Below are 24155 nucleotides of genomic sequence, written 5' to 3' on the forward strand. Positions count from 1 at the left end.
CTGCTGCGAGTGTTGTATATTTTTGTGTGGTGTATTTGTTTTTTGTAATGTTTTAGCTGTAGCCGTGCCTTTAGCTGCTCTGCTGACCTTTGGATTGTTTGACTTAGTTATACTGTAACTAAGACCTGGGTGGGAATTCCTGGGAGTACTGTAAACTGATAAAAGCACCGTCTGCAGCAGAATCAAAGCCCGAGTGTCCGAATGATTTGATTCACCAGAACGAGACAAGGATGTTTTTATTGCAGCGTACTCGACAGAAATCGTCCTTTTTATTGTTGCACTCTCTATTTTCTACAGAATAATGTGGGTTCTCGAGTAACTTAAAAATTATCCAAGGCTGTTCATTTTGTTTTATACAAATGTATATTGTGACATGCTTTTTTTATGTTAAGGTAACATCATTTGGGTTTTTGATCAAGTTAATATTTTCATAGTGAACTGTATGAATACAGCAGATGTTGCTCTAGAACAGCACAGTACTAAAAATGCATTATAGGGAGGATGTTTTCATTTTGAAAGTGTTGCACATCATAACATAATAAAATCGAATTGAAAGAAACTGGCCCGTCTATTTCTGATTTCTGAAATACCTTTTTGACATTCAACAAATTAAACAGCAAGTTAAATTGTATTGACCCCACGATGGGGAAATTCACTTGTCAGATAGTCAGAATGAGGTGAAAGAGAACATGTGAAACTGTAGAATAAAATAAACTAGGCAATAAAATTGAAGAAAATAATAAAGTTAAATACAAAGAACATGTACATAATATACGTCTTTCACTACAGACAAAAATATTTTTTGTAGTACTTCAGTAAAGTGCAGGGGCACAGGATGATAACATAACTATATATGTGCATTATGTATAAAGATACAGTGAAATATACATATATATGCATATAGAGACTTGTAAGTCTATAGGCTGGTATGGTAGACGATATGAATATGAGTAAAAATGCTATGTGCTATACACACGCACATATATATAAATTGGTATAATATCGCTAGTATACTAAATAGCTAAATATAAATTTACAATAGTATACAATACGATATGAATATAAAAATGGTGTATAAATATATATATAAATAGGGGATCAGCTGATCAAATTCACGTGAAGGACAAAACTCCATATGGTGTCTTCACTGTGTTAAGTCGTCCACCTCTCTGTATTTGTTTTCACTGCGTATTAGGTGCAGAGAGGTACTTTCTCTCCATTGGCTTGTTGTGTTACATACCTCATCACCATACCTGTCCCTGTTGAGCCTGCCTCGTTAAAAGTCCATTCCTGACCTGTAAACCTGAAGCCAGTTTTCTGTCATTTAAAGAAGGAATTCGGTCGGTGAGGTTCAAATGTCAGAGGGAGGCTGCTCTGTCCTTTTCAACAACCGCTTTCTTTGTTGCTGACGCAAACAGATTCAATCATGCTTTACGTAAACGAAGGAAGAAGAAATTCAGGTTTCCCTCATGGATGAGAGCGGTGAATAATTACCATGAGCAATGCAGGAATCCTAATTTGTGGTTTTAGACATGAGGTGGCTCGTGTATCGATCTTATCTTTCCACTAAGATCTGAGACTGTTGCTCTCAATTTCTCAGAACAAAACCAATGCGACAGGTTCGTGAATGCACCGTTGCCATGTTGCCTGCAAGAGTACAAAAGCTTGAGGGCATGTTCCACCACTGTCTCAGCTTTCAGACTTAGGTCATGTGATCAACAGGTGGAGGTATGGTGTCGGATTGACAGGGGTTTAGTTTATGTGAAGCTATTTAAAAAAGGCTTGGTTTTTACTGCTGCATTACATAATGCACTGTCGCAATGGCACTAAATATCTTGTAATGTTAAAGAAAGTGATTTAAAATGTCATGATTCTGCTCCTTTGTGTGGACCTGTGCCAACGTTCAATGGGTTCTTTCTTTCCCATGTCTTTTGTGGAGGTAACGTAACCTCCCTCCAGCTTCAAATACCAGAGAGTGAATTCGTTTCATCATTTGCATAGTATTTCATCTGCGTGTGTCAAAGAGCACCGTTTTTTTTGACCTTGTTGTCATGAAGGTGTGTTTGTGGGCTTTTATTGAGTATCAGTTATTTAGAAGGTGCAGTCAATAGAGTTCAATCCTCTGCCGAGGGCCAACACTCCCTTTACGAAACCTTATTTAAACTCACTAGATCCTGATTTCTAACTAGATTTGCAGCAAATGACACACACTCATAGATATCAGTGTCCTAAACATGCCTGTGTTTTTTTCCCCCCCATCAAGATCCCTGAATCATTCTCTGAGAAATCAAGAAAAAAGTTGGAAAACAATCTATCACACAATGTTAAACAAATTAAATTATATAGGTATTTAATGGGTCCTCTGCTGACCCATACACATCCTCTGACCAAGTTTCGTAAGAATCCGTTCTGTAGCTTCTGTGTAATCCTGCTTGGCAGAGGTAAAAAAGACAGAGTTTTACTTTGAGATGGGAAAAATGAGTAGTGAATCAGGATGCACTTATTAGGCACTGGTTCTCAGGAGAGTGAACCAAAGATTTAATAGAGGGACAATTAGTTGTCTTGACAGTTACTCTTCATCTTTATCTTCTGATTCAGCTCCTGAGCACATGGTTTGTGACTTTATGTGGCCTTTTTTATCTATTAACTTTATTTACCTATAAGTCTGATTTAGTTAGATTTTGAAACTCCAGTTCTGGCAGTATGTGTCTTTTTATTTCCTTCAATTTAGCAACTATATAAACTAGTCTCTGTTCAGTCCTGACACATAAGAGCGAGGTGGGTTAATCTGTGTCATATGACAGTTTGGACTCATAACATCCTGTTTTACCTTGCAACAAATTATTTTCTCCATTTTTCTGTTACTTCTACTTATCTTGTGTTTCCTAGGGGAACACACCTTGAAAAGTCTGTTTTCTTCCATTTATAATTTTTTGCCTTCAGTCATGTGAAAGCAGATGGTTTTCATTACCATTACGTGTTTGCCTTGACAGCTTTGACAGGGGTGTGGCAAGGCGCTCAACATATTTCAAAGATACAAACCTCGGGGATTAGAGCAACAGACTGTGTGAATGGCAGTGTGTGTGAGTTCATGTGTGAGGCCCCAGCGCCGTATCCGCAAGTTTCATCCTGTCACTGTCATCATTTAGCATATAAAGACTCAGTGATTCATAGCTGTTTGGTCTCCTGCTGCTTTCTCTACAGATTTTACAGATTTATTTATTTGTACTGCTGCTGGACTCCTCCCTGTTTGCCTGGATGTGTCTCAGGCTGATGCCTATCTGCAAAAATAAAACTGTAGATCACAATGGAATTCGCCATTTTTATGAAACTCAAACCCAGAAAGATTATTCTAAATCATCCGATTATACGGGTTGCATAACTTCAGATATTGCCCCACATTGTAGAGGTTGGATTTCAGCGTCTTAAAGGGACAAAAATAAAAGGCATTTTTGTCTGTAGAAAAAAACAAATGTGTATACGTCATTATAAAACATAGGTGTGTACATACTACACATCTTTGATTAAAAGGAAGACAACAATCATGTGTTGTTCAGTTGCTACTTTTTGAATTTGTATCCAGTGTGTTGCTCTCAGATCCAATATCATTTCTTCCTACTGAATGCGTCAATCTTTAAAAACTTTCTTTAAAAACTTTCTTTAAAGTTCACTAATTTGAATATAACTCCAAACAGTCCCTTTTTTAAACCACATTTAAATTCACTAGATCCCCCAAAACATTTTTGGGATCTGCACCAAATTGCACACACTTATGTGTCATCAGTTCCCTAAACATGCCTGATTCTTTTTTTCATCGAGACCCATTCATTATTCAAATCAATGAAAAATTAAGAAAAAATCCTAACGTTTAAGAAAGTGAAAAGAAAAATTCCAGAAACCGTAATATGAATTGGATTTTTCCTGATTTGTACCATATCCTTCCACCAAGTTTCATGATAATCCGTCCTGTGGTTTTTGTGTAATCCTGCTGACTAGATGACAACTTAACCTTTATTGATTACAATTGTTGAAAACAGTTTCTTAAATCTTACAGGCATAGGATTTTTGTATTCACAGCACCAGGACAGTTGTTGTGGGATTTACTCATAATAAACTATAAAGTTCTCATGTTTATAAGATATAAAGTATTTTATAGACTTTAAACCCACAGTCAATACTTGGATAATTAGATCCATCCATGTAATTAGTTTAGGATCTATGTCGTGACAAGGTAACGGTTTGTTTTTACATATGAAATAAAAACATGACATGACGTATTGACAGGATGTTTTATTGGAGACAGTGAACGCAAGATGAAGTCAATGTTACAAAACTGTATTGAGGACAAGACTGTACTTCTTTTTTTGACTCTGGCAAAGCATGAAAACCACAAACTATATAGTTGCATTTGTTTAAACATCAGTAAAAGCCATAATCTATATGCAGCATAGTTTTCAGCTATATTTCATCATGTTCTGAACATCGACCGCTCTATAGCGAGCTTCGTATGATGTCACTGCTCTGTCCAACAACAGCTACTATTTGAAGGGAGTGGTTCAGTCAGAACGCCAGGTCAGTGTTTTGGATAATCAGTGGACTTCCTCTTCATCCTCTATTTCATCTTCTTCATATTCGCCCGTCTCGTCTACAGTGGCGTCCTGGTACTGCTGATACTCCGACACCAGGTCATTCATGTTGCTTTCGGCCTCGGTGAACTCCATCTCATCCATTCCCTCTCCAGTGTACCAGTGGAGGAAGGCCTTGCGGCGGAACATGGCCGTGAACTGCTCAGAGATCCTCCTGAACAGCTCCTGAATGGCCGTGCTGTTACCAATGAAGGTGGCGGACATCTTGAGACCCCGGGGTGGGATGTCGCAGACGGCGGTCTTGACGTTGTTCGGAATCCACTCGACAAAGTAGCTGCTGTTCTTGTTTTGCACGCTCAGCATTTGCTCGTCCACTTCCTTCATCGACATGCGCCCGCGGAAGATGGCCGCCACTGTAAGGTAGCGTCCATGACGAGGGTCACAGGCCGCCATCATGTTCTTGGCGTCGAACATCTGCTGCGTGAGCTCCGGCACAGAGAGGGCGCGATACTGCTGACTGCCCCGGCTTGTGAGAGGCGCAAAGCCCGGCATGAAGAAGTGCAAGCGAGGGAAGGGTACCATGTTTACAGCCAACTTACGGAGGTCAGCGTTAAGTTGGCCGGGGAAGCGGAGGCAGGTGGTCACGCCGCTCATGGTGGCTGACACTAGATGGTTGAGGTCTCCGTAGGTAGGTGTTGTCAGCTTCAGGGTGCGGAAGCAAATATCGTACAGGGCCTCATTGTCAATGCTGAAGGTCTCATCCGTGTTCTCCACGAGCTGGTGGACAGAGAGAGTGGCGTTGTAGGGCTCCACCACGGTGTCGGACACCTTCGGGGACGGCATGACGCTGAAGGTGTTCATGATGCGGTCGGGGTACTCCTCGCGGATCTTGCTGATGAGCAGCGTGCCCATCCCCGAGCCTGTACCCCCACCCAGAGAGTGGGTGAGCTGGAAGCCCTGCAGGCAGTCGCAGTTCTCCGACTCCTTCCTCACCACGTCCAGGACTGAGTCGACCAGCTCAGCTCCCTCGGTGTAGTGACCCTTGGCCCAGTTATTTCCTGCTCCACTTTGACCTGTGTGTTAGGACGTTTAAAGACAATCATGTTGGACAAAGAAATAGCACAAGGGTTAGGGTTAGCATACTTTACAAAGGGTTAATAAGTTGTTACTATTTAGTTTATTGATGGAAATACATGTACATGGTCCCCAGAGGATGGATCCTATGGTGATCTAGAACCACCTTGACCTTAACATTGTATCCATTACCATGAATTTTGGTACAGACATAGATATGAACACGTAGTAAATGGCATTTCTTAATGTACAATAAGTAATTTTGGGTCAGGGTTCTCTCAATCAAAACAATAACAAAAGACCTAGTCTGATGATGCTATGAAACAGCGTGGGATCATGGGAGTTGTTGTCTTCATCAAAAGGGAGAAGATAATTTACCTGACAAAACTCAGGTGAAAATCATGTTCATGAATGAGGTAATATATTAAAGTTTTATTCACGTTACCCAGCACATGGCAATGAATAAATGTGCACCATTTACGAGTGTCCAATACAAACAGTGGGAGGAAAAAACAGCTGACTGGCGAACTGTGTGTGAAGTTCTAGCAAAGAAAGACAAAGCCACTGGTAAAGCAGATATGATTTAATTAATAGACCACCAAAATTAAACCTTGAATAAAGTTGAGCATTTCTCTGGGTTTGAACATTGCTGGAAACATTTTGGATAATGCAAATACACAAGTCAAGAAAAATAGACATATTAATGAAGAATCCTCACATATCATATCTTTAATTGCTTGTATATTATCAGACAGGTTCAAACTAGCTCTGCTCTTTGTGTTTCCTGCTGAGGAGTTTTTTTGCCTCCTCATTTGTGATCAGCACTGCAGCAGTTTCTCCAAGTAGATCCTTTTTTTTTTTTGCTGAGTCACCACGAGAGCTGTCTCAGTCTGACACAGCTGCACACGGACAATGCATCGCACCACTGGCACATTGCTGAGGAGCTGCACAAGCTTTGTGCTGAGGATAAGCAGCGCTCTGCACCGCTCTCTGGTTAAACTCTATCGGAAATGACAGCAGTTGCTGACATATACACACATGCACGTCCCTGGTTGTGAAATGGGTTCAGGATGAGTGGTGACATTATGATTCATCGTCCACTCACCAAAGACAAAGTTGTCAGGCCTGAACAGCTGTCCGAACGGGCCGGAACGAACCGAGTCCATGGTCCCTGGCTCCAGGTCCACCAGAATGGCACGGGGGACATATTTGCTGCCTTTGGATGGCAAAAGATGGAATAGAGGGATAGAGGGATAGGGAGAAGTAATGGATGGAAGGGTGGAGTAAGATACCAACAGTCTCATTGTGCATGATGATGAGCATTCGTAAGGAATTCATAAAAACTTGACTGCACTTCAAAATATTCTTTTCTCCATATTTAGAATACTAGTCTAAAATGATGGACTGGTGGAATCTCTTAGGTATATACCAGCCTGTCTATCAAGCTTGATAATTAAAAACTGCACAGTGCCGTCTATTGTTAGTTTCTTGCACTTCACTGTGCTCCACCCTCTCCGTCTGTGACCCAAACTGCTGCAGCATGCTGCACCGCTTATTCTGGAGCAGCAAGGCTTTCAAAGTGCTGAGCTCTGCAGAGTCCAAACAAGATTCCATCGTCCCCATAGCTGCCTCTGCCTTTTTTATTCTCCTTTTATCATCATCCTCTCTTACGCCGTAACGTTGCTTGCCTGTAGTAAAAACATGCAGATGTTTCTTCTTCGATTTTAAGGAGAAATTGATAAGGGTGGGGTGCTCAATTGTAACCCAGTAGGTGACACTGATGTCATCATGCAACATGGAAACAAAGGATCAATAATGCCTGCTGCTGCAGGAAATTGGATGTATTGGATATGCAGCTGCTTTCTGTGCAGGAGTTTTATTTAAGCCAAAGCAGATGATGCATGTTTGATCCTAATCCTGGGTACAAAGAGATCTGCACTGACTTGTCGGAGCTACAGCTTTATGGCCACATATCCTCGTTCACCAGGCTCAATGTGACTGTTTTAATGTGCAGCGGCTGCACACACAATGCATCTGGAGCGACCTTCAACATGGCACAGCAATAAAATCAGATAGCCGGGTGTGACAGTGGTGTGGTGAGCTCAGAGACTGCAGATACCTGTACTCCCTATGGAGAGTGAGACAAGAGGGAGAGGGAGGGCGAGAGACACAGGGAGACAGAGAGAGGGAGAGAGAGAGAGAGAGAGAGATTTTAGCAGGTTCACTGTCCTAATTCTTCCCTGCAGTCATGGTGGGACCTACTTTCCCCTGTGCAGCTGATGTAATGATGGAAGGTCGTGCAGGGATGATGAGTTATGCTAACAAAGCTTTGTGAGGTGGTAAAATATTTTAAATCCAAACGTCGGATTTATTTCAAACTAACTTTTTAAAATGTGATTTTTTTTTTCTACCTGATGCCTCGTTGTAGTAGACATTTATCCTCTCCAGCTGCAGCTCACTGTCACCTTGGTAGGAGCCGGTGGGGTCGATGCCATGCTCATCGCTTATCACCTCCCAGAACTAACAGGAGACAAACAGGATAACATCGAAAAACAGAAAATCATGGCTCAAATGCGTCAGGTGGGCCTTTTTTTTTTTTTTTTTTTTTTGGCGTTATTGCGCATTTGCTTGGCGACAAAACGACGTCACGCAGCAGCTGCCAGCAAAGCTCGGCCCCACTGATCCACACATCTCACACAGATAAACATTTATGGAGCTGTGTGAAACTTTTTTTTACATATATAGATTCATCCAGGAGATTCAAACGACTCGAGTCTATACATTATTCATGGTGGAAAACAAACCCTGGGAAATAAAAAGTGTGACGTTGCGCATTTAAATGACTTAATTATTCCCTTTAGAATTAAGTTCATCGATGATATTTGTACCTTCGCCCCGATCTGGTTTCCGCACTGGCCGGCCTGGATGTGAACGATCTCCCTCATGGTGAGCTGCGGATGCGGGTCCTTGTCCTTCAGCCTCTCCGTCTCCTTCTCTGCTGTGGTTCTCTAAAGCCAGCTCTTCACCTCTCCTCTGTCTCAGAGGCGGGTGTTGATCCGATCATGTACGTGAACGTGCTGCTGGTCAGATGACGTCACATGCCCGGCGCAGCATCCCCCCCTCCTGTATCCCCGGCAGCCAATGGGAACGCAGCAGGTTTGATGCAGTGGAGGAGAGGATGGTGGTGCTGCATCATCCTCCTGACATCAGCCCCCTGTCTGTTCCATGCAGGAGGAGTTTGTCCCTTCTGGTCTGTTCTCGAATGGAAGGAAATGCAAAAGTTTGTCAGGGCAACACTGAAGGCTGCACGTGTGCTGATGAAGTCATGGCTGAGGCGATAACGTGTTGAGTACCTATTGAAAAGGAGGTGCTTTAATCCAAGCTATAATTTCCATTTTTTTCACAGCTCATCATGCAGATGTAAATACAAACAAAAACTAATGATCTACAGGCCCAGGTTAATCCACCTGTGAGTTTGAGTCAAGCTTTTTTAGGGAAGGTTTTCTTCATCCGATTTGATGGTCTGAGGAAAGAGGGGGTTGTTTGCGGATTGTTAAAGGGATAGTTCAGCCACCCACCACCGGTCTACTCAGCACTAGACCGATGGAGGGGTGGGTGAAGTGTTTGAGTCAACAAAACACTTGTGGAGTTTCAGGGGTAAACCGCGTGGCAGCCAAATCCAATACAATTGAAGTTACTGTTCGTCACGTCTTCAAACAACAACAGTGTTAAAAACACGGTGTTAATTATGCCATTTCGAGTCGAATTTACCTCAATTGTATTGGATTTGCCTGCAAGTGTTTTGTGGACTCAGTCACTTCACCAGCCCTCCATCGGCATAGTGGTGAGTGCATAATGAGGGAATTTTTATTTTTGGGTGAACTATCCCTTTAAGCCCCCTTGGGGATTTGTGACATTGCAGCACATATATTTAAATAAACTCTAACATAAATTGGACCTGTGCCTAAATAAGAAACCTCAAATTATTTTATTATTTTGAACTATTTTGTGACATGGGCCCTCTATCGGACAGGTCCTCGAGATTTAGGAGCCACCTGGAAGAGTTATTGGTTTGTTCCACAGACAATTTCAAACTGACACCCTTAGAGCCAGCAAATCACTCAATAAGTGTGTGATGGATTGACAACACAGTCTGTGCAGATCCTGAGAGGATGAGTGTAGATTTACAACTTGAAAAGCATGCTAATATGCTAAAGTAAGTTTGTGAACCTATAAACAGTAGTTTATACCCAATACCCAAATAATATTAGCATACCAACATTATCCAAGTACAGGCTCACTGCTAACATGATGGATACTACCTATAGATTTGTAATTTATAACATGAGCACAAATGAACACAGATAAGCCTCAACTTTCAGGGAGATCCTTTATTACTTTGAAACATGCCTACAACCAAACGTGGAAGTATTTAAAAGTTATTTTCCTTGGGATTTACATTGAATAAATCCATGAAAAAAAGAAGACAGACACTGATGTTCAGTTGATCAATAAATAGTGGTTTATTTTAACAACCGGTATGGCTTATATACAAGTGCATCATGTCTGTTAAAACAAAACACAAAATGAAACCAAACAATTGGAAATTATAAATGGTACAATCCATGTTTTTTTTTTTTGTGTGTGTTTAATTTTTTTACATTCATTCAAATCTCCCATCAAGAGATTTGGAGTCGCAAGGTTGAGAGAAGCAAAACCTGAAATGTGTACACTGGGGACTTCATGTCTCTGACACTTTGATTCACCAAGTTCAAAACAATTCATCAGTCCATCCATGATCCAGGAGCTTTCATGCTATCAAACCTGGCTGTTTCCACACATTCACTATTTACAAAGACATTATTTTTCGTTTTTTTTCACACTTTCCCACCAGTGATTGCTGCCAGTCCACCCTATCGCTGGTGCTGCTTTGGATTGCTTTCACTGATTTTTACCTTCATTTTAAAAAACATCAAGTCAAACCAAATGCTTACTAAGACTGATGGAACAACTCCCATCGACACTGTGGAAGAGCTGCAGGGGAGCCGTGTGAACGTGGAAGCAACCGACCTCAGAGAGGACCGATAATTGTGTTGTGCTGTGTCATGTCTTTACACTTGGTGGTGCACGAGGGTGTTTGGGAGATACACAGTTCATTATCTGCAATACGCACACCGAGACAGAGAGGACGACACTCACAGACAACGAGAACTTGGAAGTAATGTTCTGACCCGCTCTCTGCTGCAAGAGTTTCTTTATAAATCCAGGTTCAACCCCACAAAGTAGATTACAAGTGGTTGTGCCGCAAAAAAAAAAAAAAAAATCATATTTATACAACTGATTCAAAATCCAGCTCCATTTTTCCCTTTTTAAGATGCCGAGCGCCACCTAATCTGACATCACATGATTGCAGGGTTTTTGTGCTTTGAGGCGTAGCATGTACGTTAGACACATAGAATGGAAGTTGATGATCTATTTAAAGATTTAAAGAACAACCAAAGACAGGTTTGCCCAGTCAGTCACATACCAAACCCATACGTAGCCTTTGTAAGGGAACATCTGACTTCAGCCAAGTTCCTGTATGTTCCGTTTTGATAAGTGTGCAATGAGCTGACAATAACAGATCTTCTGTTAAGTGTCGTCCTTGACTCCTGAATGACTCCCTAATAAATCACTCATACTCTCCGGATACATGATTCACTGTGAGAGGTTGATCACATTTGATATGACACGACATCATTGAGTTGGCTCTAAAAGGTTTTACAGTACAGTGTATTATTATTATTATTATTATCATTATTATGATGAGGATTGTTGTAAACAGTGGTCTATGCGTGACCGCACATCTTATTACAACCTGCAGTGTATGAAGTGTGTAACCGCACCTGTCATGTTACACACGTAGTGTAGTAAAGTAAAAATATAAAGCCGTCCACATACGAACATGGAGTCTGTTGATTTAAGATCATGAAAAGTTTTATCTGTAAATAAGGATTTCACCTGGTTTCCCCCAAAGAGTATGAAATATTGCATTGCTCAGGTAAACTTGCATGTGAATGTATGAACACAGGGACACATGTTAATGCCAGAACATGATTTGGAAAACACGCTGAAGGTTAGTGACGTAGCGACAAGTCACCAAATCACATGGGTCATTTTTGTCATCCGTGGGTTTCGTTTCAAACTGAGCTGTTGTGTTTGTGTGTTTTTTTCTTTTACGGTTTGCTTTAGTTTGTTTGTTCACGAGTATTTTCATGCTTCGTCCCCACTGCAGATATTGAGGTGCCACCACACCGAGGTGCCACAAATACTGTTAGAATGAAGAAGTACAGCCTTGTACGATAAGAGCACGCCATGGGAGATAGTTCAAAAATAATACTTGAAATTGTAAAAAAAACAAAACAAAAAAACTCAATCAATCTCAGCAACTAATTATGCATTTACTTACAATTATCACATTTACAAATAAAACCATTTGCATACCATAAATTTCATTGACTGAAACAATTGGAAAAATAAGTTTTCTTCAGACCGACAAAACACGGGTCATTTTCCCCCCCCCCAAGCTAACGTCATACAATGTGAACCATGTGTTGACGAATGCAGCTTAGCTTTAATCTTATCTCTCGGTTCTAATTCCTCACATGATCCGTTTTTTTTTTAACTAATATCAGAATTAATCGTATTTTCTGACATTTGGGTTCATCTGATTCGCTTTAATCCACGTACAGTCGATGGCAGGGGACCACTAACCTGTATTTCTCAAAATACTGCGGCAATACTACTGTTTTGGCACTATGTCTACATTTAATTTTGGTCATTTTGGCAATTTTGGCATTGTATTTAGAAAAAAAAAATCACTCCAATTTGGATTGTTTTTCTCTAGAACAGCAAAAAAGTACTGTAACATTCAGATTTTCTTGTCCACACAGGTAAGGCGATATTTTTTTCCTTAAAAAATACGTTAGACAGACATTTTATTTGAGCAAAAGTACCAGTGATTAGATTTTTTTTTAGTTTTGCTTTTTTTTATTTTTTATTTTTTTGTTAGCATCGTTGCATTTCTCAACTGTCCTGACGACACTTCTCAGTGATTGTAGTTGTTAAGTCTCTTTAAAGCGACAGACTGTAATTTCCCATTCATTTTACATCAAAGTAGTTTATAGGCTGGTGATTTCCAGTGACATTCAAAAAGAAAGAAAGAGCAGAAGATCCTGTCACATTGTCACAAACCAGCCTCTGGCACTCTCTCTCTTGGTGGTGTCGTTTATTGACTAATTGCTGGAAGGTGGGCAACGGGGTGAGGGGGTCGGGGGTCGGGGGTCATTGAGAAAACATACAACAACTGAGTAAGACATGTCTGCTCAACTCCAGGCGGAGACAGTCTTCGTTAAACACCCGAAGTCTGGAGCAGGACACTTCTTGCCGCTCTCCCCTCCCCTCCGGTAATCGTGTGACGTCAGGGTGGTGGGGGGGAGGGGGCTGCCTCCCGACACAACCATAAAGCTTTGTTTTCCTGGCCGCGACGCTGGATCAGGACGACGCCACGCCGTTGACAGCGTTATTTTCTGTGCTGGCGCTGTCCCTGACGGGGATGGCGACACCAGAGTCTATGGGGGAGGAGACGGTGCAGTCCAGCAGGGAGGGAGGGGTCGCTTCTGTGGAGCCTGAATCTGTGATGGAAGTCGTCAGTGAATCTAAGAGGAGGGGAGCAGGTGAATCTGGCACAATGTCTGTGGCAGTCACAGCGGGGGATTCCGGAGTGGAAGTGGGCACAATGTCTGTGACGGGGAGGATGGCGGCAGACGGTGCGGCGGTCTTGACAGTATCTATGACGGGGGGAGTGGACGTTCCCTCTGAGGGCAAATTGTCTGAGTCGGTGGGTGGAGGTGGAGAGGGTGGAGGGGAAATGTGGACTATAGTGGCATCAGCGTCCTCCGGCAAAGTGGGCTCAAGTGTCACGGGGATGTTGTCAATGTCATTAATCGGGGGGTTTGGGGATTCCAGCATGGAGCGGGGCGGGGGCTCGATGACGGGTGTGGTGCAGATCATTAAGGAGGCGGGCGCAGTTTGTGGGACGGGAGGAGGGGTAGAGTTGGATGAAGGGGTCGGTGGAGCGGCTGACTCTTTGGTCGGAGAGGGACCAGTGTCGTTCATCTCGAGGAGGACAGAATCCGACGAGAGCTCAACAGCAGAAACTATTGCTGGAGGTTCTTCAGCGTCGACTAAAAGTGGGTCTGTGGCGCACAGTGCTTTGTGTAAAGGAGTGGAAGACAGCAGGTGCTCTTTGCTGGCCAGTATGATGTTGTCTTTCCCCAGTGCTGTGACGGGGGTGGTGGATAAAGAGGACCTCGAGTGGCCGTTGGGGTCTTTGACCTCAGGCTTGACTGGGTGAACCTCCATGAACGTGGGGGCCGACATGTCTCCGACCGACTGAGCCGTCAAATCGACAGCCGAGGACGCGGTGGAGTCCATGGTGGACACTGCGGTGGCAGCTGCCTCGTGGAGCGGCGTGTCGTGCACCCTGGTGTAGTCCCTGCTGCTCTCGGACTGTGCCAGCAAGAGGCGCTGTTCTCCAGGCTTCCTCGGGGGGAGGAGAGGTTGTCGAGTGTAGCTCTCGCCGTCGGCCAGGGTCTCGGGGAGGGGCTGGAAGCGGGTCTCTGGCAGCAGGAGAATGCAGATGATGCAGATGAGGGTGCAGCAGGCGAAGATGATGTGGTGGAGGAAATAGCCCTTCTGGTTGTGGAGCTCCATGATGGGTGCAGTCAGCATGCCGAAGCCAGCGCTGGCGAGGACCAGGCCCACACCACCGCCCCTGAGAGGAAACAAAAAACGCTGTCACCTGGCGGGATTAAAGGTTTACGATCACACATACCTAAAAACATCATTAAAGGGCAGAGGTACCATCTAAATTATTCACAGTAAATAAAACGGAAGCTCTAATTTTTGCTGTTCTGATGACGTTTCACTGCTTTTTGATCCAACAGCAGCAGAGCGTGCTGCAGCACAACACGTCCTCCCTCTCCAGCCATGCCCCGGACACACCACAGAGTGGCGCCCTACACGCACTTTCACCAGAACAGCCCCCCCCCTTATGTAACCTCAGATAATGAACGTCCAGTGCTGTGTCATATATTCTCACAGGGGAAGACTAATTCACACAAGATGTGGATTACATTTGACACCAAACTGTGACGGGTCTGTTGTTTCCAGCAGCTCCATGATTTCATATCCGCCATTAACAACAGGGCCAGTACCTCATTCACCTGAGTTATGTGATGAAAATCCAACCATTAAAATACCTGATTTGTATGTAACTCAGGGCAATTATATAATTAAATTAACTACACAAATCAGAGCTAACTAACCAACTAACGATAAAGCTTGTGTTACATGCTTTTATAAACTAATTATTGACTCGTCCTCCCCCGGTCATGTTACCGTCACAGTGTTTCTGTGGGTTTTACCTGATCACAGTGGGGGTGATCTCGGCACAGAAGAAGATGCTCAGGTTGCTGACTGCGTGGGAGGAGAACATGCCGATGATGGAGAAGGCGATGGAGAAGTTCTTATTCAGCGAACCTGAGCTGTCTGCAGACAAAGCAGGACACACACACACACACACACACACACACACACACACACACACACACACACACACACACACACACACACACACACACACACACACACACACACACACACACACACACACACACACACACACACACACACACACACACACACACACACACACACACACACACAGCAATTTAGAGTCAGAGCCCTGAGCAGTGAAGTGAAAAGGACAACAGTGCATGTATAGTTCATATAAACAAGGGCTGGGGAAAGTGTTTTTCCTTTTCTACAGTTTTTTTTAAGAAGTTCAGCATAGTTTAACTTTTGAGGTACATTGTATGATATATAAACTTAAATATGGTTTTGTGAAAAGGATGATGTTACAGCAGAGAAAAGCCTCCACTAATGATTTTGCACGGTAAAGATTAAGGTTTTATGAAAGCAAAGAAACTGAAATGATTTGAAATGTTAAAAGCAACTTAACGCAAAGTTGTGAAATCTAATCTCTACTCGATAATCGTAAAAATGTAAACACCACTGATTCTATATCACCAAAAGAGTCATTTATCTTTATGCTTTTCCTTCACGGGCTTTTCAAGTGGGGATCGCAAATTCAGGAAGTGTCCGAAGTTTCCGGAGACTCAGCCCGAACTTTTCTTTCTCAGACGACTGACAGGAAACAGGTTGGAAAGTTTTTAATTGGGCTGAATTAAATGTCCTCCTTAGTTTTCATTTCATCATTTTGAGCTTTTGTTTTATTAGAGACTTGAAGTCAAGGTTTTGAGAAATAACAGAGAAATACTTTCTGAAAATGGGCATTTAAACCACATTGTGTATTCAGATTGTGTCATTACATTTCAAATTTGAAAATCAAACTGATGGTACGTCTTTGCATCCATCGAACAACACACACACACACACACACAGTAAAAATTAATCTGCTTCTGCAAAATGTATAAAACATGTGCTATATGGCCCGAAAATACATCGAGATGACATTTTATACTAGTCAGTATCATTACTTATAAAGATAAATGTCACATTATTATTTCTGTTGAGTTTAAAGACATTTTTGCTCCTGAGTGAAGTTTGTGGTTTTAAACTCTTCTTTATGGGCAAAGAATGACAAACATAAAATAAAAAATCAATTATGAGTTATACCACCTGGCTGTATTTATACAATGCATAAGAAACATATCAATATTTATTAAACCACTGTTATATTGCTATTGATGAAAATTATATCGCAATAATTATTTATATTGTTCTATTGCCCAATCGTGTGTCTATTACATCTCGAGTTTCAGAATCTAAATTTCAGAACATATCATAACAGTCAGTAAAAAACCTGGAGGTGAAGGGCAAATGAACTTTGGTCAAATAAAACACTATGATTTCCCAGTTGCTGAGGAACAGGCATTAAACAGCCCATTTAGTTCAAAGAAGGTCTGAATACAAACCCATTTAAATGTTTTTATGAATAAGACATGTTGAAGATGGCACAGAGAGGATCAGTGACAAAAGTCGCTCACCCTCCTCAACACACAGGGAGATAAATAAATAGGTTAAAAGCAAGTCATGATTCCATCCATGACGTTATGGGTCTGCAGGGCTCATAATGAAATACTGCAGCGTGTCCACATGCAGCACGTTTTCTAAAATCTCATCAAGATAGCGCATCAAAAGTGATGCGATAAGAGTCACTGTGTCAGATGATTCAATTCACACTTCACACTGAGAGACTGTGCCCGCTGATAGATATGATAGCGGGGAGAAAAAAGTTATCAAAGCAAGACTAATCAATTACTAATCAGTTTGTGCACAGATTGGATCGGCACATACAAGACAAGAGGGCAGAAATAAAAAGGTCCTACCGATGTTCAGGTGGCCGCTGTACTTCCCCACCACTGGAAGAGTGAGATCAACACATGTGTATTAGTGAGGAACATAAAACAATATCATCACGTGCACTCAGATAATACATTTAATCCACAGTGAGATAATAAAAACTAAAAACGTGTACATGTTGCGCAAAAACAACAACTTCGCCTGGAATGATGAAACACGGGCATAACCTTGATGTGTTGACTCGGGTTAAACATTAAGTCTCGCTCATTTGTAACTGAATAAACCCACTTGTGGACCGTGGTGATCGTCTGGAGCACGTTTTGCTACACATTGACTAGAAGGACCATTTGCAATCGTGTTTGACGACTCCATTACAAACAACTACAGCCCACAACAACCAACGGAGGCTTTTACAGCAGGAAACACAGGGTTTGAAATGCAACTGCAGCTGCAATAAAACTGGGACATTTACATATTTTTGTATTCAGTCAATTTTTGATGAATGGATGACCCTGGAAAATCCCATAAATAAACCAATGCTGTATAGTTTGTCTCAACATACTTTTTAAAACCACCCCTGAATGTTTACTAAAGCTGCTTTCAGACATGCACTGAACTGAAATTATCCAGAGGGGCTGTCTGTGACAACGCAAAGGTCTGAGTCAGTGGCGACAGGCAGAGTTTTTCCTGCCAGCCCCATGGTAAGACAGAGAATTGAGCCCCATGTGAGAATGTTATTGTTATTCTGGACTGAGCGAGTGTGTTGACGATGTTTCTGACACACGACGGATGCTCAACTGACGTCAAATTTGAGAGAGGGCGAGATTCAAGAGCGTTTGCGGATGAGGGCCGACGGGCCGAGTGTGGATGTGCTGTGAATTCTGCAGCAGAATTTATACGCCCTTCTTTGCCTCCTGTGCGATGCCACACCTCATCTGAGTGCTCCAGAGATTTTCCTGTTATTGTGAGTGCGTCTGACCCGGACCATCTCCTGCTGTGATTTTCGTATGTGAAAAGGAAAGTCTGGAAAATGTCCGGATGCAATTGGGCGGACATTCTCCAGAGTTCATGTCTGAAAACAGCTTAATTTACATGTTATATCTTACTTCTCTTATCTGTAAACAGTAATGTCAAAGCAGCAAATTGTGTTTTAAAGGGGAGTTCCATGCTGGGGCAATTTATTGGTCAGGCCAGGCCGGTTTCCCTTCTGCTTCTTGTTTTTACGCTAAGCAAGTCGCCTACTGGCACTAGCTTTATATTTAGCATACGGACATGAAAGTGCTACTGATCTTCTCATATAACTTTCCGCAAGAAAGCATATAAGCCTATTTCTTTGAGCAATTTTGTTTCCTATAGTGAAAGTATTGAGAGTATGATTGTCAAAGTCACATTATTTATTATTACAGATCGCCTCATGTAAGTGGAATTATGTGTTATTCATAATATACTCACAGTTGAGCAGGCCCAGCTGCAGCAGGGAAGCCAGGGCAGTGATGATCATGAACATGAGAAGGCCCCCCCGCCGGCCCATCAGCCCCACGGCCGGGCACAGCGCCATGCAGGACGCGACCGCGATGCCCGCCATGGTGTAATAGTCTGCATAGAAGTTATGGAACATGGTGGTCCTGCTGGTCTCCTGATCTTCATGTTCCCTCATGCTGCGAGCGAAGCAGTGGTGGATCCCGTAGCCTGTGAGCCTGCATGGAGAGCAACGCACGGAGGGAAAAGTAGAACAACACATAGAAATATCAGCGAGTGCAGCAGCTGAAATAGCAGATACAGGACAGAAGATGTATATAAAGATGGACAACATGACAGCTCCCCAAAAGTGAGGACAAAGTGTCTTGATCGCCACCTGGTGGTTGGCACAGTATAGATCATAAAAAAAACACCTCCTCTATGTTATCAGATGGGACATGGACCAAACTAAAAAGCCTGAGTAAATGTTTCTCTTTTTTTCTCAGAGATAGTTTCGGTCAACTAAGGTCGTTCTTATCACATTGATTTTTTTCATTCACGCCTGGATTTACGTAGCAATCTGATGCTATAAAAAAAGATTGACAGCTGAGATTCACTCTATCAGATCAGGATCCATCCCCTGATCGCTACAGCACAGACTCTGGTTCCTACCCGGGATATTTTAGCTTAATTTCTGGATAGTGGGAGGAAACTGAGCCACATCATCCATCATCTGTGTGCGAAGGTAGTGAAAAAGGGTGAACAGTGAAAAATAGAGGAGTAAAATGATATATACAGAGAGAATAGAAGGAGGTAAAATGATGTTTACTCTCATCTTGAAATAGCCCATCTCATAAAAACCGCACATATGTAAACACTGGCTTACTGACACACAAAGCATACACCCCACGAGTGTACACATAAAAACACAGGCAAACACTCAGGCCCTTTTCTCCTGCTCGTCTAATGCTTCATAAGGACACAGCTCATGTAAAATTTATGCTGATTCGGGAGTCAGGGACACGGTGCACAAAGGCAGAGCGAAAGCTGGGACTGCCGGGCTATAGAGAGGAGGAGGAGGGGAGAGAGAGAGGAGGGGAGGTCTCGGACGGAGAGAACAGAAGAGGAGAGGAGAGGAAAAAAGAGAGAGAGAGGGAGAGAGAGAGATCCCACTGGAGATGAAATGAGGGAGCAGCACAAATGTGGAAGGGCAAAAGCATCGAGGGCCACTGATCAATGCTGTATCGAGCCTCCAGGTTAATAGTGGCATCTTTACTGTGCAGAACGGCGCGGCTGACTGGCATCGCCTCGCCCTACACACACACACACACACACACACGCACAGTTACTGCTTTTTCTCGCTCACACGTTGTCACCTTGACACATGAAAGGTCCGAACAGTTTTCTAAGTGCTCAAACTTACGAGTTGACGCAGAGCACAACGATGTTCTTCCACAGGTTTCTTGTTCCGACCATCTTCACAATGCACGTCTTTTTGGGCTTCTTTTGAAGAGCTCTCTGCAGTTCTGAAAAACAAAACCCCAAAAAAGCAAACAGATAAATCTCAGAGACTTTTGAGGCAGATGTCAGTATAAATGTTTGCCAGCATTTTAAGAGTTTAAAGTGCAATAGTCTGGCGAGGTGTCGGCCATATGTTCTGCCTTCTGGACGATTAGTCACTTTATTATTAGTGTTTTTTGGTCTATATTGTTCCTGCAGCATCACCACATCTAATCATCTTTAGACCCTTTACTAATTTATTTAAACCCCATAATATATTTATTATATATACAGTGCATTCAGAAAATATAAAAAAAACATTCAATTAATTTGTATATATGTGTTACCAAGGTCTCAAATTTCTCTTTAAACTTTCTGAATAATAATATATTTGCTGATGTATATATATAAAGAAATGTATTTAAGGGCTTTATATTTTATTGTTTAACCATGAACTTTATTATATATAACTGTAAATGAAAATAAAAAACTAAGAAAAATATATAGCATTTGGATTTATTGATTCAATTGTGTTGTGTGTGTGTGTGTGTATATACATACACACAGTCTATATGCAGTAAATGTACTGTTGATAATTAAAATACAATGCCCCTGATAATGTCGCAACCACAGAGAATTCCACATGAGAAAGTTTCAACCCACACAATGTCGTGTGGTGAGACAGGTATGACGATGTTTACAGAGGAACTGGAACATTTCCTGACAGGGCTCCACCCCTGAGCTGCAGGTGAAATGTGGCGTTGCACACCGTGGATGTTTTGGTTTCAGTGTGCGGGGTTGCCACAGCAACACACCTCTGCTTTGCAATACCGTACATGGATGTTGACTCTGTCATGTGACTGCATTTCACAACAATGCCTCAAGGTCATCTCTGACTTCCTTACTCAGGGTTTCCACTGAAAGCCGCTGACTAAGACTACCGTCTAGATTTATGAAAATCGGTTCTCTCCCTCCCCAAAACGATGTAATCAGCAGTTACACGTGTTTGTTCATGTCTCAATACTTGAAAATGTTTCACATCTCCTCCTCTGTAACAGCACCGAGTACATTCAGGGGCCGACGTATTTAATGTTTGCTGTAAGGGTTGGGGACAGCCAGAGAGTATATTAATGTCTATGGAGATGTACTTTTCTCAATGCTGCTTCAGCACAGTGTCTGGGTACTAAAAGGTTCTAGATACTTAAAACCTATTCTTGTCTGATCAGAGCTTCTGTAATTAAGAATCCATGCACCTTATTTATTATTTTTATTTATCGATTAACAGTCACTGTGACAAGAATAGCCATATTGGTGGTTATTGATGTATTTATGTATTAAGAAGACTGTCAGAGTTGATTTCTTAAATTTCCTTTCCAATCTTTCCTCTCCATTTTCTTCTATATTGATTAACTCCACATCAATGGATTAATATTTAATATTCACTTTCTTACACACAAAATTACTCATGACAGAATAACTATAACAACAAAAATGTTAACTATGGATAAAACGTATGATGGTGCTGCAAGTTAATAATGACATCATGATTTATTTAAAAAAATTATTTGATGCATCTGATCAATTTACACAATAAGTCTATGGCAAAAATGCAAAAGCTTTAAGATATTGTGGCCACTATTTGTACAGTGTGAGGCTGAGGCACGTTTCCCTCGTATGTAACTGTGACAGCGTTGCTTTATGATGCGAGCGTCTTAAAGATGGCTCTGATGCAAAGAAGTGCAGTAAAGATAATTCACTAAACGAATGATTCATCAAGCTCATAGACGTGTGTGCGGCGCTTTCAGTGGAACGTCTTAATGCTTCGTACACAATCGACAAGTTGCTGCCACCACGTGTTTCCCTGAGTCTAATGAGGATGTTCCTTGCCTGTGCAATCAACTAAGTTATTTATGTGTTTTGTCAATCAATCATTTAGCTAATAATTGTCAAACACTGAAGACGACACAAGCTCCCAGCTGAGCGCATGCGCACACAGACACACAGACAGACAGAGACAGAGAGAGAGAGACAGAGACAGAGACAGAGACAGAGAGAGAGAGAGAGAGAGAGAGAGAGAGAGAGACACTAACAGCTAATTGAAACGTGTTAATGAAAACTATTCACTAAATATTGATATAATAAAGAAAGCAGCAGCTGGATTTAAATGATTATTTCGCTGTGTGGCCGGCGGCTGAGCAGGGTTACCTGAGAAAGAAAAAAAAAGGGACAGTGTGTAGCCATACGCCCTAAGCCTACAGGAATATTGGCACTTGGGTAATTAACTGTCTGTTTACCTTTCGAACAGCCTTTCATTTGACGGTTTGCACGAAGCCACCGTGCATCCTCACGATGTCATATCACCTCCCCTCACTTTTTCCTCCCACTTCAGTTCTACACTGATCTCAGACATGCAGGGACCCAGGACTTTTTTTATTTTGATAATTACGGTAAAGGATAATAATATACCACACCAAACAGCACAGTCTGTAATAACACACAATGTGCTATAACGTTTGACACGACACGGGCCCCTCTGCTCTTTGCCTGTGGCAGGTCGTCTGAGCTCAGACACTAGCGGTTAACCCCGGGTCAAAGTGCCTGACCTGCGTCCATCTGCACACCATTTTTTTCAGCTCTTGTCCACCCACCCGGGCTATAATGAAATTAATGAACATTCTCGAGTGTTACAATGTAATGTTCACCACCCACTGCTGCCTCTGGGGCGGCACGTTACTATGGTAACAAGACAGAAAACGGATATAACCTTGTCAATCTGGTTTCTTTGGGAAAGCACAGCTGGGGATACTAATATACATCGTCCATTCCAAAAAAAAAGAAAAGCTGGGTAGACAACAAAGCAGCAAAAGTAGATGATATATAAAAGACACAATCACTACAGTAATCATATCAAAATGTGGATTGCAAACCTCCAATAAGGCTCAACGGTCCCTTATGAAGCTACACTTAATTTCACTTGATCCAGATTTTTATTTGGATCTGCACAAAATTTTATAAACCCCTAAATATATTAGATTTTTTCCATTAAGATCCATGAATTATTATCTGAGGAATCAACAAAAATGTTAATGGAAGTGAAAAAAATAAAAAAGATCCTGGATCCACCCCCTGGTCCAGGTCCACCCCCAATTTGAATGGGTTCCTCTCTTACCCCATACCGCACCCTTCACTAAGTTTGATGATAATCGATCTGGTAGTTTTCCCGTAATCCTGCAAACTAACAGACAAATAAATGCAGATGAAGACAAGGAGGTAGAAAATAGTATCCAAAGTGTTACCTGTGAGGATGTTGTCTGCGTCAAGCTCCATGTTCACGCGGTTTTTCTTGGCTATGTGTCCCATGATCCACTTGGAGCGGCAGTACTGCTGCGTGGCCAGCAACCAACGCAGTGACTCAGGGAAGATCCTGTCAAAAAGACAGGGGAAGTCCTCCATGAACTCATAAAGCATGAATCGTGAGTCAGAGTGGAATGAAGACTTAATCAGGGTGTTAGCAGCACTGAGAATAATTTTTGTTGACAAGCAACAAATCAGCTCTTTCCTACATTTAAATGAAAATGTGTTAAGACTAAATCAACAAATAAACACGAGCGTCAGCCATTGTTATACTCATCCCTGATTTCATTTGCTCTATTATCTATTAGTTATACACTTCATTGCACACGTTCCTCAGGTTGGTTAGTTTCTGGAGAACAGATGTCTGTAAGGTAAAATGACAGGTTTCATGATGCACTGTCTGTGACTGCTTCCACACATCAGCCACCTTGGATCCCCTGCACTGTTGAACTCTTGGGCCCGATCAGCTTATTAGCAGAGTCAGTAACTTTTGCCCATAAAGACGGTCAGGTTTAATCCAGATGGTCAACATACTACTGAAATTCCAAAAGTCCATTCATAAAGGCTAATCTGAGCTATAGACTATTACTTTCTACATCCGCCCCTGTCTGTTTGTTCGTCAGCACCATTACACAAAAACCATGGAATGGCTTTCCACTAAACTTGGTAGAAGGATGTGATGTGGGCAAAGGAGGAACCCTATAAATTTTGGCACGCATCTCGACAAATCTTTCTTCAATTTTCTCCAATGTCCCA

The 24155-nt window shown here is 42.1% G+C and overlaps 2 protein-coding genes across 3 annotated transcripts in view; both read right to left on the minus strand.

Moving 5' to 3' along the window:
• Positions 1-4275: 4275 nt before the first annotated feature.
• LOC117778135 (tubulin beta-2A chain-like) lies at positions 4276-8766 on the minus strand. Of its 2 annotated transcripts, XM_034613431.1 has the most exons (5): positions 8549-8766; positions 8072-8180; positions 7780-7788; positions 6766-6876; positions 4276-5659 (listed from the first exon to the last, which is right to left on the minus strand). In XM_034613431.1, the coding sequence occupies exons 1-5, from the start codon at positions 8603-8605 to the stop codon at positions 4590-4592; spliced, it is 1356 nt and encodes a 451-aa protein (XP_034469322.1). In that variant the 5' UTR covers positions 8606-8766; the 3' UTR covers positions 4276-4589. The 2 variants fall into 2 exon arrangements, with proteins under 2 accessions (XP_034469322.1, XP_034469323.1); XM_034613432.1 differs by lacking the exon at positions 7780-7788.
• Positions 8767-10159: 1393 nt separating this feature from the next.
• Positions 10160-24155, minus strand: part of slc22a23 (solute carrier family 22 member 23) — a 37270-nt gene continuing 23274 nt past the window's right edge. The window contains exons 5-10 of the mRNA XM_034613430.1: positions 23342-23469; positions 19969-20071; positions 18540-18784; positions 17114-17146; positions 15128-15251; positions 10160-14475 (exon numbers count right to left, since the gene is read on the minus strand). Coding sequence (XP_034469321.1) covers positions 13194-14475; positions 15128-15251; positions 17114-17146; positions 18540-18784; positions 19969-20071; positions 23342-23469 — 1915 coding nt within the window. The 3' untranslated portion in view covers positions 10160-13193. The remainder of the gene's footprint in view (positions 14476-15127; positions 15252-17113; positions 17147-18539; positions 18785-19968; positions 20072-23341; positions 23470-24155) is intronic.

Source organism: Hippoglossus hippoglossus, chromosome 17 (genome assembly GCF_009819705.1).
Source record: "Hippoglossus hippoglossus isolate fHipHip1 chromosome 17, fHipHip1.pri, whole genome shotgun sequence".
NCBI classification, from domain to species: Eukaryota; Metazoa; Chordata; class Actinopteri; order Pleuronectiformes; family Pleuronectidae; genus Hippoglossus; species Hippoglossus hippoglossus.